This window comes from Marmota monax, unplaced genomic scaffold (assembly GCF_021218885.2).
Source record: "Marmota monax isolate L192 unplaced genomic scaffold, Marmota_monax_Labrador192_F-V1.1 WCK01_AAM20220418_F8-fsc00087, whole genome shotgun sequence".
Classification (NCBI taxonomy): Eukaryota; Metazoa; Chordata; class Mammalia; order Rodentia; family Sciuridae; genus Marmota; species Marmota monax.
Genome location: NW_026693476.1, coordinates 373,996 through 395,329, shown reverse-complemented (window position 1 = coordinate 395,329; position 21,334 = coordinate 373,996). Strand labels below are relative to the sequence as shown.

Sequence of the window (21,334 nt, the reverse complement as noted above, 5' to 3'; positions counted from 1 at the left end):
ACTCTAAAGTTGAGAATATCTCTAGCCTTAACTAATACTCCCAAAGAAATCTGTCATTGAACACACTGCAGTTCCTCTCACCGGTTCCTGGTTAGAGGCTCCACCTGCACATGCAGGCTGGGAAACTTTTCAAGTATAGCTCTGAAAACTCTTCATAAAACCCAGTGTTTTGGTGAATTGCCTGTGCAACCAGGAGCTGGTCTGGTTGATGCATCAAGCCACAACAGTGAGGCTTGAGCAGGATCTCCCTCCTTCCAGAGATGGCCCAGCCTTCTCATGATGTTGGAGCAGCGAATAAATCTTTGCTTTGAACTCTGTAAGCCTGGGCAGTGAAACACCACTTTAGGGAACCTTTAGGTGTGAAAGTGCCAAGAGAAATGCTCATTTGGAGGTTGACTCCTGTTGATAGGGAGAATTCCATGCTCTTCATGGATTTACTAGTTCAAAGCTTTGAATTTGAATCCTAGCTGCACAGAGATAGACGAGATGGGCAAGAACTCATAAGCCCCAACTATGCTGTTTTGCTCACAAACTTCATCCTGTTTACCTCAAAGAAGAGCTTTTCATAGTGAATCGCTTTGATGTTTAAAACCTAAAAAATAAATGCTCATTGTTAGAGATCAGACCCCCTCTGGGCTGATTTACCCATTGAGTTCTGTTCCATCTATTTCTGCTAGTTTGTCTTAATTTCCCTTTTTTCTTATATTTCTAATCAAATCCTTCACCCTACTCCAGAGAACAGTACAACTGCACAGCAGTCACTCAGGTTCATGATATCATGACCCTGCTGGACAAGGAAAGGGCTTGTGGACACACAAAGAAGGACCCGGCAGTGATTATTAAAACAAATTAAAATGTTTTTCTTACTTCCTCTTGTCTGTGTCTTCATCACTTCTTCCTGAGGAATTGCTCATGCAAGTTTCAATGGTGGACAGAGACTTCAACAAAATCCAATCTAGTTGATTAGTTCCCTTCAGTACAATTGGTAATCATTCGTTTACATTTTTGAGGATGAGTAAGTAAAGAAATACTTTCAAGTGATTCAGGAAGACATAATATTTTTCTTTTTTAAGATAGCATCTCACCATGTTGTCCAGGTTGACCTCAAACTCTCCATGCCCCTGTCTAGTACTCCTGAGGAGCTGGAATTATAGATGTGCACCACTGTGCCTGGCAGAAATTCATTTTATAGATTAGATTTGAGATGGTTCCATCATTCTCAGTCACCTATCTCTGAAGATCCCCCCACACACACACACACAAACCCACACATTGATAAGGAATGAAGACAAAGATTTTGGCAAATAAACACTCGTGTTGTAATATTAACAGATTTGTCAAAGAGAAGCCACGCAATGAGCATGCCACAAGAGTCCAAGGTTGTTAGACTCAGGCAGAAGGTACAGCATATAAGGCCCCAGTCCTGCCTTGGAGAATGAGGAGACCAGCACAGTCGCCCTTTCAGCTGTCCTTTACACTACAACAGGTTAGAACTTTCCATGTTTTTCTCAACTACTCTTCATGTTGCGAGGAATGGTGGGTGGAGAGCAGATGTGAACGTGGGATTTTCACCATGATAGATGGAAGAAATCAAAAGTGTTATTATATAATGATATGTTTTATTATGGTGGTTGGGGACCACAGTGTTTGACTCATATCCCGCTCTAAGGCAAAGTATAGTGGGTCATAAAAATCCTCTTCATTCTACCAGGATCCTGTCCTATACCCTCAAGGAAGAAATACTGGAGAATCTCCACAGACAGATCTGGCTGAGTTTCTTCCTCATTCTTTCAGCATGGGCCAATCCTTTTCTGTTCATCATATGGACACACGATTTTCCAAATACCAATCATAGCTATGCAGTGAAGTCCCCTTAATACAGCAAAAGGCCAAGGTTCAGACAGCTTCATGATGGATAAACCCAGGAGGTTCTGAGAGGGTGGCTGTGTCCCTCCCAAATGCTTTGCCCTATTAGTCTCTTCATCTGTCTCCATTGTTGTAAACATCCTACAGAGTAAACTGGTGAAGGATTTGGGGGATTCTCACCCTAAAAACAAACACCTCAAAATGCTGGCTCTCTATACAAATTGAGACATAAAAGCAGAAAGTGCCAGAACACGCTGCCCCTGATTTCTCCTTGCTGCTTCAAGTCTGGAACCCCAGGAAGGAAAAGATTCCCTCTTGTTCCTTCACTGAAATTTAATTAACTAGACTCATATCACAGGAAGACTCAAGTCTGTCAACACATCTGCCCAGACGTGTTTATACCCTAGTCCTCTATTTAATCCCATAGAGAATGATTTACAAGTCATTGTTCATACTAGGGGCCAAGTACACTTTGCCCCAAGCACATAGAATTTCCCTGAAAATTATCAACTAGCTACCCCAAAATTGTCTACATTCCCCATTTTGCACCTCTCTTGTAGAAAAAGGGGGTTTATCAATTTTTGAATGATATTGGAATAGTGGGAAATCTCACTCCTCTAAAATACATGAATTTTTTATGCCTTTATGATTCATCTTTGTTACTTTATTCCAGGGAAGCTTCAGAAATCAGATAGGAAATTTCCCATCCTCTTCCACCAGAAAATACAGATGTTTCCCTGGGATTTTTGATTAACTTAAACAAATGAACCAGATCCCTTCTAAGCTAGTTGATCAGAAGGCCCAGGTCTGTCAACCTGAGACTTCCAACTGGCTTCAAAAGGGTGAATGGGCATTTTTGGTGAGTGAAGTAGAATTTGCTAGCATGGCTCTGGATAACAAAAATTTATTATGTGGGAAGGCCAATGACAAAACAGTGAGGGATGGGGATACTTTTGTCCCTGAGTTGCCACTTGGCCACCCATGGTCTGAAGGAGCAGCTGTGTTTGCAACCATTTATTGAGGATAAAAGTTACCCTGGAATTTGGAGATGGAAATAACACCTGGGGAGTTTCTCCCTTGGCTGTACATGGACATGCATTTAGTCAGGAAACAGTAACATTTCCAGTCCCTTGGCCATTGTTAGCCAGGATGCCTAAAGTGAAAATGGAAGAGAGCCTGAGTCTGACTGAGGTTAGACCAAGCTCAGCATTCAGTCTGCCTGAACTCAGACCACCAGCCTCAGTGACCTCCTGGGAAAAGCTGCTGGAATAACAGAGAGCACCTCTAGGACTTGGGCACCAGCTGGCCACCCATGTGAGGAAGGACAGTACCAACATTCTATGGAAATCAGAGGGTTTGGTTTGAAGAAAGTTTCATCTACTTTCTTCAAATGGATGGTGAGAGTAACACCCTTAGGAGCAGTGTGTTTGTTTTAAGTGCTACAGAGTGGAAGAGACTGTTTGGGTGGATGCAGGATACACAGCTCCAGATGGAACCATCTCAGATGGCTTTTCCTGATGGAGACCCACACTAGGTTATCCCAAGGGAACAGCTGGTCAAGGGAACTATACAAAGCCACTGTACAATGGCTTTCATGCTGAGAACCGGACTTGCCACATCCCCACAAATGCTGACTGGAGCAGCCCATGTGAAGCAGCTTTAATGCCTCCTATGCACGTGTGTGGAGCTAGATTCAATACGACTGGGATATTCACCTGTCTGTCAAGCGCGTCCCCCATGTCATGGTAGATGCTCTGGTTAATGGGGACCCTTCTTCTTGGGCACCCTGTGCAACTGTACCTCTGAGAAAACATTTCAAGTTGGGTGTCTCAGCTTTGCCTTATATGTTCTTACAGATGCCAACATAAACAATAGGCTAATTAAGAGGAAAGTGGTGAAAATGAAGGTAGAATTACAGGATTTAACCTAGGGAAGATGGACATTTTTCAAAAGGTTTTTGAGAATTAAGATGGATGTAGAAAGTGTTAAAGCAAAACTCTTGAGGCCCAGGCATGCGTGCATAAAGGGGCTTATAGAGCCATTCCATACAAATGCTAGTCAGGAGAAGAAGGAACAGGTCCTGGGCAGGTCCCTTAGCTACCAACATCAAAAAACTACAGAATGGAAATGTCCGCCACACCAGAGCTAAGAGCTTTGTATGAATTTGGGGGAAGGAAAGTGCTGTGACCTCTACTGGCCATAGGTGAGCAGGAAAATGCTGAGGGGAACTTTTTGAATAGGAGAATAATCTTAAGAAGTACTTGCTTCTCGAGTGTTCTGGCTGCAAAGCAGCTCCCAATGACCCCTTGATAGTCATCCTCCTGCCCTTTTGAGTTAAGGGCTTCAACATATGCTTAGGTTTATGGAGCAATTTCTAGTTTGTTTGGTCCTAATATTATCTATATAATATTTTTCATCTTCTCAATTCTCTGTCCTCGTACTAAATTTAGGACATCTCAGAATATTTTACTCGTATGAAAAACATTGGTAGGGGTAAAAGCTATTGTTTTAATTTGTTTTTGCATCAGTGTAAAATAATGAACCTGACAAGAACATCTTAAAGGAGGAAACTTCTATTTGGGGTACACAGTTTCAGACTTCTCAGTCCATAGTTGGTCACCTTATTGCTCTGGGCCCAAGAGCACATCATGGGGAAAGGGCCCAGCAGAGGAAAAGCTGCATAGTCACGGTGGTATCAGCAAGCAAAGAGAAAGAGAGAGAAGGAGCCTCAGGACAGATATGCCCCTCCAGTGCATATGCCAGTGACCCACCTCTTCTAGCCACCTACCAACTGCCTATAGTTAGCACCTATTCCATCCATTCAAACAAGGATAGACAGATTACGTTATAGCTCTCATAAACAAATCATTTTATCTCTGAATATTCCCCACTAACAGGAACTTTTGGGGAGACACCCACCATTCAAACCATAACAGCAAGGGACTATAAATGGAGAGTCAGAAGGGTACGGTGGTACATGTTTACAATTCCAGGAACTCTGGAGTCTGAGGCAGGAGGAGAGAAGGTCGAGAGCAGATGTGAATGCAGAGAATAAATGTACATAGTCAGATAAAGATTTTAAGTAATCAGTTCTGCAGAGTTGAGCTGAGGAGCAAGGGTCAGGATGAGCAAGCTCATCACTGTGACAATATTCCTTGCCAAGGCTCTTTGCTATGTCTGGTGTTTCTGATATGATTTGATATGCCCAAGTGTCCAGGTGTTCCTGATTTAATTTGCTAAATAATTAATCAATGTGTTCCTTGTATCTGTGCTAAGCAGATCATGGTTTTTGTTTGTACAAATAGGTTCTTTTTACCTTGGCATTTTACTGAAAACACAGTTTGAAAACACAGTTAGGCACAGTTTGAAAGGTACTGTTCTATACATCATGGAGTAACTCAGAGCTGGGCACAGCCTGCTGTCCACAAATACATCACAATTCAAATGTGGATGACTGAGTCCCTCTACTGGTAACTCAACAAGGAAGGGCTGCTAACAAGTTTGCTGCATGTAACCCAGTTGGGAGAAATTTTCAACATCATAATGCCAATATTCCAATGAGAAAGCTAATCTGGAATTTCTCAGAGAAATCAACACAAAGATTGCCCAGATGGCTGGGATTCTATAGCCAAACACGTGCTGGGTACCAAAAATCTTTTGTATAAGAAAGAGCAAAATGGTCTGGGGTCGGAGAAGATAAATTCCTGGGACTAAAACATAAAATATAAACATAGAAGAGCTGACATGTTTGAACAGGTTTTCCGTAAAGAAGCTCTGTCTCCTTTACCTAAATATTTGATGGGAAGAGATACTATGTCAACTGGGGGAACACTCCCCTATGAAGCATTAGAGAATGAACAGCTGTTGATGAACTCCAAAGGGAGGTTATAGGTGGAAATGAGGGTTGGTGAAATGGAGATAAAACTTTAGAGAAGAATTGTTATTTTTCAAAAGAATTTGATAGAGACTAATGATCCAGTCTGTTCTACATTCAAAATCCAATATTCAGGAGGTGAAAGTTGGTAGGAAGAAATCAGGCTCATTCAAGATCCACCGTCATCAGAAGTTGGAGGTGGTGTAGATCTTAAAATTCTATCTTGGGGTGCTCAGGGGAGCAAAGGGCTTTTATAGGGAGGGAAAGGAAATATAATGAGAAAATGCACAATGAGTGTTTCTTCTAGAGGAGTGTTAGTCACAGCATGAATCTACGTTTTTTCCTCTGACAGGAACCTAACCATCAGCCTTGACTTTCTGTGGCTAATTTCTGTATTTCAAGGAGTTTTGTTTATTTTGTTTCATTTTGTGTGGTGCTGGTGATTGAACCAAGGAGCATTCTACTGAGTTATATCCCCAGCCTCCCTTTTTAATTTTGTTTCAAGACAGGGTCTCACTAAGTTGCCCAGGCTGGCCTCTAATTCCTGATATTCCTGCCTCAACCTCCTGAACCACTGGGCTTACAGGCATACCCCACCATACCTGCCCAGTGCCTGTATTTTCTCAACACATACATATTACTTCTTAGCAAGTTAAACCTCACACCAACTTTCAGGCTTTTTGTTAGGTGATACCCAGGACTAAAAACTAAGTAGAAGCATCCAGATATTCTTGGTTCTGTAAATTTAAAGAAAGACTGTCTGTCCATTAAAATATTAATGATTTATGCGGGAGACACCTACCATTCAAACCATAACAGCAAGAGAATTATGTGGGGCGCTCCTTAAAATTTACAACGCTGGGCAAAAGGTGGGGGGCATGTAATCCTTGCAATTGGGTTGGGGAGAAGTGACACTCTATCAAGGACATCTCCTACAGGAGCTGCCCTGATTGACCTTCGTGTGAATCCTTGCATCTCTTTTACCTGACCTGACTGTATTATGGGGAGGGACACAGTCTGATTGGGCAATGGTTTTCCTTACCAATACCTTAAAACAGAAGGCATGTAACCATACCCTTACTGCAATCTTAATAGCACATGCTAAATGAGCACCGAAACAGACGTTATTATTACTGTGTGTACATATGTGACTGCATGACCAATGTGATTCTGCAACCTGTATACTCAGAAAAATTATATCTCATCTAATTCAAATGTATGATATGTCAAGATCATTGGATTGTCATGTGTAACTAAGTAAAACAAATAAAATAAAAAAAAAGATTACCTCAGCCCACAAAATGTAGATTAACCTCTGGTGTGCTGGTAGGGACATAATCCTACATGGGACATTAACTGGGGTTTACGACTAAGGCCTCAAAGTGCATCCCAGTAACTACTGAGGTTTGGGACTAATTTTCACTGGAATTGCATTTACTATATTGCTACTGTCCATCAAAATAAAAAAATTAATCACAGAGTTTCTTCCAATAATAATATTATTTTTTGTATTAACAGCAGTGCAATAGGAATACAGGTGCCATAGTAAACTGTGGGAAAATTGAAAGATGTTGAGGAAAGGAGAGGTTCTTAAAGACAAAACTGAAAAAGATTACCTGAAATATTTTGAAGGAATAATCTCTGGCCACAATAAGTGAAACTGAGGTGAGGATAGTTGGAAATGGAAATAAAGTTGCTGGAAGATGTCCTTACAGAAGTACTCTTTTTCCCATAGTTTTGTTGGTGCATTATAATTTACATAACAGTGGGGTTATTGTTACATATTTGTACACATGCAAAATATAACAACATAATTTATTCAATATCATTCTCCAGCATTTCCCCCTTTCCTTCTCCTCTTCCCTCCCTTCAAGAGACCCCAACACACCTTTCCTTTTCTTTTTCCTTTCTGTTTTCCACATATGAGAGAAATCATACATCTCTTCATTTTCTGAGTTTGTCTTATTTGGCTTAGCACAATGTTCTCAAGTACCTTCCATTATCCTGAAAATGATGTCATTTCATTCTTCTTTTTGGCTGAATGAAACTCCATTGTGTATACGTGTTTTCTTCATCCATTTATTCATTGATGGACACTGAGGCTCCTTCCATAGTTTGGCTATTGTGAATTATGCTGCTATAAACATAAGTATGCATATATTGCTATGCATAACCCCAGTTAATGTCCCATGTAGGTCTGTGTCCCTACCAGCACACCAGAGGTTAGTCTACATTTTGTGGGCTGAGGTAATCTTATTGGTGCTCTTTTAGCATGTGCTGTTAAGATTGCAACATACAACACAGATAAGCATATGTTGCTGACTTTAATTCTTTGGAATAAATACTGAGGATTGGTTTAGCTGGGGCATATGGTGGTTGCATTCCTAGTATTTCGAGGAATCTCCACACTGACTTCCATAGTGGTTGAACTAATTTACAATCCCACCAACAATGTAAAAGGCTTCCTTTTTCTCCACATCTTCTCCAGTATTTATTGCTCTTGTATTCTTGATGGCTGCCGTTCTAACTGAAGTGAGATGAAATCTCAATATATTTTTGATTTGCATTTCCCTAATTGCTAAAAACGTTGGACCCTTTTCTAATTGTTGACCATTTGTATTTTTCTCTTTTTAGAAGTGTGTGTTTAGTTTATTTGCCCACTTATTAATTGAGTTGTGGTTTTTTTAGGGCTTTAAAAATATATTCTGGATATTAATCTTCTGTCAGAAGAACAGATAACAAATATTTTGTCTCATTCTGCAGGTTCTCTCTTCACATTCTTGGTCTGCAGAATTTGATGCATTTGATCCCATTTTTAACTCCTGAACTTTAGGAGATCAACTGAAAGAGTTGTAGCTTAAGCCTATGTACTGGAATGCTGACCCTACATCTTCTTCAAGGGCTTGCATAGTTTCTGGTCTAATTTCTAGATCTTTGTTCCATTTTGAGTTGATTTATGTGCAGGGTGAGAGATTGGGGTCAAGTTCCACTCTTCTATATATGGATAACCAGTTTTCCCAGCACCTTTTGTTGAAAAGGCTGTCTGTTCTCCAACGTATATTGTTTGTACCTTTGTCAAGGATCAGTTGAGTGTATCTGTTGGGTTTGTCTCTGTATCTTTTATTGGTTCCATTGGTCTATTGGGTCTCTTTTTATGCCAGTACCATGGAGTTTCCGTTACTATAGCTCTATAGTATAATTTAAAGCCAGGTATTGTAACGCCTCCAGAATTCAGGGCAGGCGGCCTGCCTTTATTCCTTTCTTTTCTTTCTTCCTTTTTTTGAGTTGCTTGGGCTATTCTGGATCTTTATTCTTCCGAATAAATTTTAGGCCTATTTTTCCTAGTTCCATGAAGAATGTGATTGATATTTTGATGGTGTTTGAACTGAATATACACATTGCTTTTGATAGTATGGCCTTTTTAGCAGTATTAATTTGCCTATCCATGAACATGGGTTTTTTTTCCCCCATATTCTAAGGTCTTCTTCAATTTTTCTCTGTAGTACTCTATTGTTTCTATTGTAGATGCCTTTTGCCTCCTTGATTAGATATGTTCCTAGGTTTTTAATGTTTGTTTGCCTGTTTTTTTGGAAATGGACTTGTTTTCCTGATTTCTTTCTCAGCAAATACATTATTTGTATATAGGCAAGCTATTAATTTTTGTATGTTGATTTTGTAACCTGTTACTTCAATGAATTTGTTCATTAGTTCTAGCAGTCTTATGATGGAACTTTTTGGTTCTTTTAAATATAAGATTATATCATCTGCAAACAGTGAACTTGACTCCTCTCTTTCCTATTTTTATCTATTTTATTTCCTTCCCTTGCATAATTGCTCTGGTTAGGATTTTAAGTACAGCATTGAATAAGAACTGTGGACATGGACATCCATGTCTTGCTCTGAAATTTTAAGAAATGCTTTCAGATTTTCCCCATTCACTGTGATGTTGACTTTGGGTTTGTTGAAAATTTCCATTAGGATGGTGAGGTAAGCTCCTTCTTCCCCTAGTTTCTTCAGTCTTTTTATCATAATTGGTGCTGAATTTTATTGAAAACTGTCTCTGTATCTATTGAGATGCTTGTGTGATTTTTATCCTTACTCTTTAGGTGTTGAATTACATTTATTGATTTGAGCAAGATTGGTGTTAGTTCTTCTTTAAAGATGTGGTACAACTCAGCTGAAGATCCATCTGGCTCTGGGTTTTTCTTTGGTGGAAGGCTTTAAATTGCTATTTCAATTTTATTACTTGATATAGATCGGTTTCTCTTTTCTGTATCTTCCTGTTTCAATTCAGGCAGATCTGATACATATAGAAATTTTTCGGTGTCTTCTAGATTTTCCAGTTTATAGGAGTCTAACTTTTCAAACAGTTTCAAATCCTCTGGCTTTCAGATGCATCTGCAATGATAGCTCCTTTTTCATACCCAATTTTGTTGATTTGGTTTTCTCTCTTTCTACATGGTTACCAATCATATTTATCTTTTCAGGGAACCAATTCTTGTTTCATTGATCTAAACCCACTTGAACCCACTTGAATGACTCAGTTAGGGTCATTACTAGGACATAGTGTGTAGGTAGGGTGTGACTGGAGGAGATAGGTCATTTGGGGCATGCCCTTGGGGTTTATATCTTGTCCGCAGCAAAGAGAGCAATCTCTCCCTTTCTCTCTCTCCTCCTGATTATCATGTCCTGAGCTGCTTCCTTCCACCTTTCTGCCATGATGTTCTTCCTCATCTCAGACACAGAGTGATGAAGTAGGCCATCTTTGGACTGAGACCTCTGAAACTGTGAGTTCCCAAAAACCTTTTCCTCCTCTAAAGTCATTCTTATCAAGTATTTTGATCAGAACAGCAACAAAGTTGGCTGAAACAGATGGGGTCAGAAATTCCTATCAGTAAATACAATAGTCACAAACTAGACCTGGCATTAAACAGCAGATATCAACTCTGCCATTCATAGTCCTATCAACTGCAACAACACGAATGTTGGGGGCACCAGTTTTGCAAACTAAATAGTTCTAAAAGAAAGTAAGCATACAGTTCATTAAGAGAACAAAAAATATTACAAGGTAAAAGAAAGTTTACAATGTTCCAAATATCAATAAAGAGAAAGCATAAGGAATATAGCAAGTGATCACTATAATAAGGAGAAAAAATAAAGAAACTAAGAGAATGAGAGAACAAGAGAATTTGGATATTAGAGGGAGAAGAAAGAAAGGAGAAGCAAAACAAAAAATAGACAAGAATTGTAAAAGATGAGATAAAGGTAAATAATAATCATAAAAGTTGCGAAAAAATAAGAAAAATGTGTATCAATGAACTCATTAGCACAGCAAGAGCACCAAAAAAGAAAACAAAAAAAGATTCTTAGTAAAAATGAAAGAATTTTCTCCATTGAGGTAGTCAGAACTATTGATGAGGAAGGATGATCACTGCTGATGCCCACCTATCCTTTCCATTTCTTCTTTGGTTATGTACCCCTCTTAGAGCATGGGCTAGGAGTTATTAACACCTTTCTCTTTTTGTTTGGCTCACTGAGTTGCAAGCTGGAGTGGCCTAAAACTGATGCTGGTTGTAGACCTGGAGCTAATTACCACACAAATAGGAATGGTAGTATTATGGTTTAGATGTGAGGTGTCCCCCAAAAGCTCATGTGTAAGACAATACAAAAAAGATTAGAAGTAGAATGATTAGGTTATGAGAGCCTTAACCTAATCATTGTATTAATCTACTTGAATAGATTAACTAGATCATAACCAGTATAAGGTAGGATGGAATGGGAAATAGTGTTATTTGGATTTTGGAGATCCATAATCTCCCAGATTGGAGCTGTTGCAGTGTGGGGGTGGGGAGTTCTAGTTGATGGTGTTTAACTCTAAACAGGCCTTTGGACTTTCTGGGTGCTATCTGCTCTGTAGAGTCTAGATCAACACACCCCTAGGGCTGGGAGATGCTGATCTGTGCTGGGAATCTGGATCTCAGAAGTCTCCCAAAAAATCTAGGGTAGGGGAGCCAATCCTCCATAGTTCTCTTATACCCCACTGCCCATAAATATGACTTTTCCAGGTTTAGTCTGTGAGTGTATTTACACTCACCTATTTGGTTTCCTGACCACCTTCAGACGATCTCATGAGCTTCCAAACCCAAAGGGAAAGCAAGTTGCTCTTCTCTCAATATCTCAGACTTGTATCTGGGTACAATTTTCTCTGTGCCTTTTTCAATCACCTTCTGCTTAGGTACACCCTAGGCCACACAGTAGGCACTTGCTGGGACAGAGTAGCAATATTTGCTATGACCTCAAGGGCTCCCACAGCAGCAGACTGCAGCATGGCCTCCTCAAGATAGTGCCTAGCCTCAACTCTCCACGTGCCAGGTGAGAAGTCCACGGCATTTTTCAAATATCAGTTTGCTGTGCAGCCTCTGGATCAGCTAAGTCCAGACTGCTTTTCTTCTCGACAGGTTTTTCCAAGTCAAATATGTCCATTATGTTTCTCTCTGTGTGTTATCCTTACTCTCTACAATTAGTTGATGCTGCTGCTGCTGCTATCACAACAATCATCTTGGCTTTAATGAACTCCTTCTTGCCCTTTGCTCAGTGCACACAAATCTTAGTCCAAAACACTATGACTGCATCATACTGAATTTCAATGAAGTCCCTCTTTCAGACACTCTTCTAAAAAGCAGCAAATCCACTGCTTGAATCCTGAGCCACAGAGCAAATGGAAACACAGCCTTCCTCTAATCTGACATCTTGAATCTCTTTCAAAAGAATTTTTTGACTCAGATGGCCATGGTCTGCTTGCAGGGTATGCCTCTGGCAGAGACTTTTGTCATAGTATGAGGCAAATCTGCATGAAAACCACTTATGACTCTTGACCATATTTATTTTTTGTGAGAGTTGACCACAATGAGCCCATTTTGGTTTACACCATTTTCACATTTCTTTCAGAAATTAATCAAGCTACCATCATGAATAGAGTTTGTAAAATCACCTTGTATGGTCTGGAGTGGTGGCTAGAGCACTTGCCTAGCATATGTGAGGCTCTGGGTTCGATTCTCAGCACCACATAAAAATAAATAAAAGTGCCACCAAAAACTAATAAAATACTTTTTTAAAAAAAAATCACCTTGTAACCTGAAATACCATGAAGACTTCCTAGGGACATAAAACTGCCCAAGGAGACCTGAATCAAATGGAAATGGTTTTCACAGGACCATGCTATAGAGGGAGGCAGGAAGGAGGTAGTCACGAGCACACAACCCATTTCCCTAGGATTGGAACTGTGTAAAGAGCTGCTGGGGTCTGTCAATACTTGGACCAAGACCTAGAAACAGCTCTTAGCTGACCATAGAGACCCACTTGGTTTGTGGATGGCACAAACCAAGTGTGAAACAATGTCGGATTTCCATAGAAGCTGTTGTAACTGAAGTAGTTTATGGGTGACAACTCCAAGGTGAAATGACAACTCCTATTTCCATGGAAGCTGCTCTATCTGAAGAAGACAACAAATCAGCTCAATGGGTTCAATTGCATGCTTAGAAATTGAATAGTAATAAAAGCTCCTGTGTTTGTCTTGGTGAGAAAATTAACATAAGACCAAGACTGTTGGTAATGATTATGTCACACAAATATTTGCAAGTTTACATCCGATGACAGGAAAAGTGTGATACTCAGCATACAGGAATATCCTGGCAATAGCTCAAGTCCTGCAGAAAGGAAAAAATGGAAAATAATTCTGAGTTCTTTCCTTGCCAGTCTCATATTTTGGTGCAACACGTTCGCAACGTAGACTCCTTAACTTCTCAGGACAACAATAGGAGAAGATGAACTCACAGAGGTTAATTAGTTTGTCCCAGGGCCCACAGCAAGAAGGCATGTGGGGTTGGAGCCAGGTGCTCCAGTTCCAGCATTCTTATCTCTTCAAGTCCACTTAGGCCAGCTGTGTATCTCTGGTTCTCCTGCAAATACAGATCACACCAGAAAAGCAACTGGGTCTTCCAGCTATGACAGATGCTAAGTCCTCAGTGTCTTGGACAAGGTGGGACCTATGGCTCCACCATGAAGTCCCCAAACTGCCCTCTCCTAGCTCTCAGGGTACCTGAGCACTAACAGTGAGGGTTCACTTCCATCTGTGATTTGGGCTTTGCTCCCTGTCTAAGCAGTTCCTCTGAACCAGTTCCTGAAGGCAGCAGCAAAGGAGACTCAGAGGAAGCAGCAGGGGCAAGAGATTTAGCCAGAGCAAGGCCACTCTGAGGCCAGTCCCACCTCCTTCTCATACCCCTACCCTGCCCTCCTCCACTACAGGGCCTTCCTGGAATTGCCTGGAAGGGAAAGGAGGCTGGAGAATACAAAATTTAGCAGAGGATTAAGGAGACAAGCAGTTCTACCTGGACCCCAGAAAGGGCCTTCCCCAGCCCAGCCCTTCCTCTCTGATTGTCCCCCTTGCAGTTCTAGTGCCCTATGACCAATTTTAATCCAATTGGCTTCTTTACACTCTGCCTCAGAAAAGTTGGTTTCAAACAGTCAGTGCTGCAGAGGAAAGTAAGCAAGGCTTGGAGGCTGAGCCAAGGTGGATCCTCCGCTAGAAGTATGTGCTTAGAGCTGTCCCTGATTTCTCTGAGCCTTGCTCTCCTCACCTACACAGGAGACAGGGACATCCCATGAGATAACTAGGAAAGGAAGGAAACAAACTAGAATTTGTGTGTAAATTATAAAGCACAAGTAGGATATTGACGCAGACAGCATAGAGCACACAGTGGGCTTCATGGGCTAATTTAAGGTGACAATGTGCTTGGCAGAGTCATTCCTGAAGGATTGGAGGTGCCTGAAGACACTGATGTTGTAGCACTTGGTCGTTGCAGTGTATGTACTTTGGAAGCTGATTTATTTTCAGGATCAATGTCTGCTTTTGATAATATGTGATAAGAGACATTCCCATTAATCTGTTGATTACTCTGCTATCGCACACCCCATAGCTGTGCATTTGATATGGTGAGGCCAAGGTTAGCTTCCTGTGCTACAACCCTGCCTCTACTTCTTCAATTCCAAATCCACACAGGATTCCTCATTCCCTACGGAACTAAATTCTGATCCTTCCCTCACGTCCAACTCTGCACAGCCTCAGCTCTCTTATTAAAATTGATGAATGTCTCATTACTCTAACAATTCGAATGACCTAGACACACTTATAAGCTCACTGCTCATATTCATATTCATATTGAAATGGGATTAAAAAGAGTCATCTGTTCTTTCCAAGTAAATTTGACACATTCTGATTTGTGAGCTTTTTGTTACTAGTTGTTTCTAGGGAAGGTGCCCCTAACTAATATCTTCTCACTATGACTGTCCTTGAAAACCTAGCTGATTGTCACATCTCTGAGGAAACATCCAGGATCATTCAGAAAGCTTTCAATGATCTGCCTTTGTCCCCACAGAGTTGCAGACAAAGACCAAGGTGACATGGCTGGAAGGAGATATTCTGGATGCCCAATGCCTGAGGACAGCCTGCCAGGGCCTCTCACTCGTCATTCATACAGCTGCCATGATTGATACCGAGAGTTTCATTCAGAGACAGACCGTCATAAATGTCAATCTGAAAGGTAGAGTGGCCTGGGATGACATGGGACAGGTGAAGCTGAGGGTAGCAAAGCAGGATCAGGAGGGGTAAAGAAGCCCCCGTCATGGAAACCTGCGGTTCTCTGGGCCAGTTGTCTTTGCTCACCCATCCCAGCTGACAAAAGCTCAGGGATGTTATTCTGAGGGTTTTACGTGAGGAATCCAGGGCTGAGATAGAGCAAGGCCCCCCAGGTAATCTCACACCTTTGTGGTCCATCTGCCATGAACCTCTTTCTACTGTTCCTTGATTCCAAACTTACCTGATTCTCACTCCAAATTCTTTTATTTTAAAATTTGCTCTTTTTAGATATGCGTAACAGTAGAGTGTGTTTTGACATATTACACATACATGGAATAAAATTTCCCATTCTTGTGGTCATACATGATGTGGAGATTTACTGGTCTTATATTTATAGATGAAGCTAGGAACGTTATATCATCTCGGCTGTCTTTCACATAGCCTCTATTATTGATATCTTTGATGCCAGACAGACCATCATGGATGTCAATGGGAAAGGTAGAGTGGCCTGGGAACGAGATGGAGCAGATAGAGCCGAGGGTGGCAAAGCAGGATGAAAAGGGTAGACAAGCTCCTGCCCCCCGCCCGCCCCATGAAATACCTCCTGTGCTCTGACTCAGGTGTCTTTGCTCACCTATCCCAGATGAAAGAGCTGAGAGCCGTATTCTCAGGGTTTTGTTTGAGGAATACAGAGCTGAGACAGGGCAAGGAACCTGGCCAAGGCCCAATAGGAAAATGGGAATTTAAACTCACACCTGTGTGAGTTCGTCTGCCATGAATCTCTTTCTGCAGCACCATTATTCCAAACTCACCTTGAGTCTCCAAATTCTTGAGATCCATCCACCCCCTGTCTGCCTGGGCAGAAAAGACTTTGCAGGTGCCTCCTCCTTCATGCTTCTAGCTCTTGTATCAGGGCTAATGAGAACATCCAGAGCCCTCCTGCTCACCTCAGAGAAGTATTCTTCTCCAGAACACTAGCAAAGCAGGCCTGCAGAGGTTTGCTGAGACACAATGGTCCAGCACTCGCCGCCAACCCACGATGCTTTTTTTCCAGCAATCATCATTACCCATTGTCCATAATACTATCTCTTCATCTCTCTCTGAGTCTACTCTTGTGGAGCAGGTCCTACAGGGGTGACCAAAGTAACCCCTCCTTAGACTCTCATTACTAAACACTAGGTGCCTCTTTATAATTTGCTGACTTCTTTTACTTCAAATTAGACACATTTGCCTAAGGAAGCTGGTTAGGCTGAGCCCCAGAGGCCAGTCACTCCCACACCAGTGCAACCCAAGCCCTGGCCCTTCTGTCCTCAATGCCTTGATCTCCACATTTAATTACTCAGAGACTCCTTTTCCAAATCCACCAAAAGGAGCGTGTTGCTCTTTCACATCATTACCTAAAAAACAAACAAACAAACAAACCAAAAAACCCTTCCTGGTTCCCATATTGCCGTGTCCTTAACAGAACCACACACACACACACACACACACACACACACACACACACACACTGCAGGATGAGCTAGGACTAACCAGAATTTCATTACTACTTCCTGCCTCATGAAGCCTACCCTCTGCTTCATCCAACAAACATGATTTGAAATGAAAGAGGCATTGTAGGAGGTACAAATTACAAATATGTTGTCAAGGCTTAGAAAATACTACACAGTTGTGCTCATTTTTTCCCTGTTAGAAAACTAATCGTACATCTTCTAGAGAACATTTTATATTTTTTAGAAAACCAAGGCTCTCTCTTCAGAAAATCAGATTGCAAGAATACTCTAAATGACAAATAAATGAATTCCTATATAAATAATCCTCTGTCAGGGACATTCCATCCTTCTTTAAGGCAAGGCAGATCTGCACTACTCCAGGACCTGAAGGTCTTCACTATTCCATGAGTTCCACAGAATTCTAATATTAGAGGTGCTTCAATAGAAGGCTCACCTTTCATTTCAATTTCAACCAGGCTCATCAGAAAAGTTCACTGCAGGTCTCCAGAATGCTAAGTAAAGGGAATGATGATCATCTCTTCTGTTCACAACTAAGTAAACAGAGTCGTAGGGTTCGAGGGACCTTTGAGGAAACACACATTTAGTAACAGAGGCTGGGTCTCCAGCACCTCCCCAAATTTCGATAACCATTTACTCAGTGACTTAAACAATATCCTTGTGACAAAGTTTTTATTGGTCTTCAACAAATGTAAAGCATGGCAGAACTGTAATGTCTATTAAGCTGTGCATTTTGCCCATAAACCACTGTGCATGAGCTTATGTAATGTAAAATCCCAACTGTCCTTGAAAGTATGGTCTTCTGAATTTCTAGAATTAAAAAGGATCTATCTTTAATGAAGTGAGATGCATGACAAATGTTTTTATTTATTTCTTTACTATTTTCTTGATGGTGATAGGAACCAAACCTGTGACCCAATACAGGCTAAAGAAGTACTCTACAACTGAGTTATATTCCCAGTGCTAATGGGATTTTGTTAATATTCAGTTTGACAAAATATAAACTGGAAACACTATGAACATTTTTTTTTGCACTAGGGATTGAACCCAAGGGCACTATAACACTGAGCTACATCCCCTTTTTATTTTTTTATTTTGAAATAGGGTCTTGTTAAGTTGCTTAAGGACTCACTAACTTGCTGAGGTTGGCTTTGAACTTGTGATCCTCCTACCTAGCCTCTAGAGCCACTGGGATTACAGGTATATACCACCACACCTGGCTTCTATGTACAGTTCTAAAATCAAACTATACACACACCATCACAAATACACACATATTACAAAGTACAGACAGGTCTATGGGCCCACATACAAGAAATTCTTCATTATAGAATACAAATGTCAATCTCTTTTCTGCATTTTCCTGGGACTTTACCATGGCAGATGTAAATCTATGGCAAGGAATAATGTACTTGGATCAGGAGTAAACTCCTCTGTTGGGATAATAGATGGAAATATGGGAGACTCTGTGGCCATGGTGCACTCTTAGGTTATTTCCTGACACTGACAACTTGCTCCCCATGAATAGGTACCCAGCTCCTGTTGGACGCCTGCATCCAAGCTAGTGTGCCATTCTTCATCTACACCAGCTCAATAGCGGTAGCTGGACCCAACTCCTACAAGGAGATTGTCCAGAATGGCCACGAGGAAGAGCATCATGAAACTACATGGACTGCTTCATACCCCTACAGCAAAAAGCTGGCTGAGAAGGCTGTGCTGGCAGCTAATGGGAGCACTCTGAAAAATGGGGGCAACCTGTGGACTTGTTCCTTAAGGCCCGCATACATCTATGGGGAAGGAAGCCCTGTACTTTCTGGAATTGTGAATAGGGCCCTCGAGAACAATGGAGTCCTGGAAAATACAGGAAAGTTCTCTGTAGCTAACCCGGTCTACGTGGGCAATGCGGCCTGGGCACACATTCTGGCCTGCAGGGCTCTGAGGGACCCCAAGAAGGCCGTGAGCATCCGAGGACAGTTCTACTACATCACAGATGACACACCTCACCAAAGCTATGATGATTTCCGTTACAACATGTCCAAAGAATGGGGCCTCCGCCCTGACTCCAGGCTGAGACTTCCTCTCTCTCTGAGGTACTGGCTTGCCTTCCTGTTGGAGACAGTGAGCTTCCTTCTGAGTCCCATTTACAAATATCAACCTCCCTTTAGCCGCTATTTACTGACAACATCAAATAGTGTGTTTACCTTCTCCTACAAGAAAGCTCAGCGAGATCTGGGTTATAAGCCCTTAAACACCTGGGAAGAAGCCAAAGAGAAAACTGTGGAGTGGATTGGCTCACTGGTGGAAAAACACAAGGGAGCACTGAAGAAAAAGACTCCCTGATGGGCAGATGGCAGGGAAGGGGCCCGGGTTTTGTCAGGAGCTATATGTCGAGCTCCTCTACCTGGCTCCCTCCAGAAAGTGACCAGTGAACCATCCCAGGTTCTTTGACACAATGGGTACAACGGGAATGACACAACTTAGAGGTTTCCTTGAGCCACCAGGAGCCTCTTGGTTTTATTCCCCCTCTCCTGTGCTAAAGCATTTCTTTTCTTTGGACATCTCCCATTCCTTCATAAAACTTAATGAAAACATCAAGCTGGGTGTAGGGGCACATGCCTACGACTCAGGAGTCTGAAGCAGGAAGTTCGCAAGTTCAAAACCCGCCTCAGCAACTTCGAGAGGCTCTAAGCAACTTAACAAAACTCTGTCTCAAAATATTAAAAAAATTAAAAATTAGAAAAAGGGCTGATGTTTAATGGCTAATCTCAACTGGGTTCAATCACTGGTACCAACCAACCAACAAACAATAAAGGACCCAGAAACTGTCATGGCAGAAAAGACCAAAAAATTTAAAATGCATACCAGGAGAAGGGTGTTTCTATGAAGACATTTTTCCACTGTCCCTTCCAAGTCCATGTATGGCCACCTTTTGGTCAAAACAAGAGGATGGAACTAGGAGGGGAGAGAAGTGATAGGATCTGAAGGGGACTTGAGATTGACTATAATGTATGAGGTTTGGGGCATGAACAGAATTCCTGCACCAGGCCCACAGATCAAACACAATGGAGTCCCTCCTGCTAATCTCCACACCCCAAGAAAAAGATGTCAATCTAACTTCACAAAATCAATAGCTATGTTTTTAAACAGGCCAGGTGGAGCCAGCATGACAATGATGTGCACTGTGCTTAACATTTACAAGAAAAATAACTTTGAAAAATAACTTTGAAAAACCCTTTTGTTTATTCTGTCTGGTTTGGTTCTCTTTAGCCCCTTCATACCCTTGAAAGCCACCTTGTTTGGTAAGTTCATTGAACATCCAAAGTTTGATGGATGTTGTCTGTATCTCAAACCACAATTAAAAGCTAATTAACATCTTTAAACTCAATCTATTTAAGGTTTGCATTTTGATACCTGGGAATATACAAATCACTAATTCTGTTGAGTTGGGCTATCACTAAGGGTATAGCTTAAGATTTTCTTCTGAGCAACAAAGAGAAAAAACACTGAGGAGCCACGTGCAACTCTTCAAGGGACAGAGAATCAGCAGTGAGCACAGGGATAGAGTGTTCCCAAGTAGTAGGGTAGATAGAGTGTTCCCAAGTAGTAGGTAAGGTGGAAAATGTAGCCTCCCCTCTGTCAGCTTAGATGTCTGAAAAACAAAAGCCAGTGCAGCCCAGCTCTGCTGAGGTATGCACACCTTCCCCAGGTCTCAACCAGCGCCACAGGGAGCATCATAGGATGTCCATGAATAGTTGGCAAGGAACCTCTCTCACCTTTTCAGACAAGTGAAATCCATCACTCTACCTATCAGGGCAGTCTCACAGGGATAGGATGAGGCCTCATCTCCAAAAGGAAGACAAGTAGCATGAAGGGATTGGACAGTGGACCTGACTGAAAGAGCATCAGGCCTTGAACAACAAAGTCCACTATCTCTACATGCACTGGCACAGAATGCCAGGCAGTGGGAGCTTCTGCACACAAGCCTGTGTGCACCACATAAAATGCACCACAGAGGGGCAGCAGAGACAGGACAGAGAGTGGCAGCCTGCACAAGCCCTTCCCTTCCCTTCAGTATATGGGCACTCTGCAGCCTCTGGCAAGGAAATAAGAGAACAGACAGGTAGGTACTCAGCCACTGGCTAAAGTTGTATGAATAACTGAACACGGAGACAGCAACTGAGTTGGCTAAAATATAGTGTTGGCTAAAATCTCAGAGTGCAGATGAGAATTAAAAGCCAAAGAAGTCCATGCTGGGAACCAGAATAACAGAAGGTGAAGTGGCCAGAAGGTGATAGCCTGAGCCAGAACTTTCACAAAATGAGAGCACCAATTTTTATCTCAATGTTTTGATCCCTAAATATCGCAAATTAACTCTAAACATTAAAAAAAAAAAAAGTTTAAAGACCAGTTCCAGGAAAGGAATATGTGTGTGGAGTTCCAAGTTTAACT

At 41.6% G+C, this 21,334-nt stretch overlaps 1 protein-coding gene across 1 annotated transcript; it reads left to right on the top strand.

Moving 5' to 3' along the window:
• The first annotated feature begins 1,362 nt into the window (after positions 1-1,362).
• On the top strand, positions 1,363-20,270 carry LOC124101942 (3 beta-hydroxysteroid dehydrogenase/Delta 5-->4-isomerase-like). The gene is made up of 3 exons (XM_046458166.2): positions 1,363-1,486; positions 15,177-15,339; positions 18,414-20,270. The coding sequence occupies exons 1-3, from the start codon at positions 1,436-1,438 to the stop codon at positions 19,223-19,225; spliced, it is 1,026 nt and encodes a 341-aa protein (XP_046314122.1). The 5' UTR covers positions 1,363-1,435; the 3' UTR covers positions 19,226-20,270.
• Positions 20,271-21,334: the final 1,064 nt, after the last annotated feature.

Excerpts from the sequence above, each read along its gene's own strand:
- LOC124101942 (XM_046458166.2), top strand. The coding sequence starts at position 1,436 with ATGAGGAGACCAGCACAGTCGCCCTTTCAGCTGTCCTTTACACTACAA. Across the intron at positions 1,487-15,176 it reads TGTCCTTTACACTACAACAG|TTGCAGACAAAGACCAAGGT; the intron begins GTTAGAACTTTC and ends GTCCCCACAGAG. Across the intron at positions 15,340-18,413 it reads CATAAATGTCAATCTGAAAG|GTACCCAGCTCCTGTTGGAC; the intron begins GTAGAGTGGCCT and ends CCCCATGAATAG.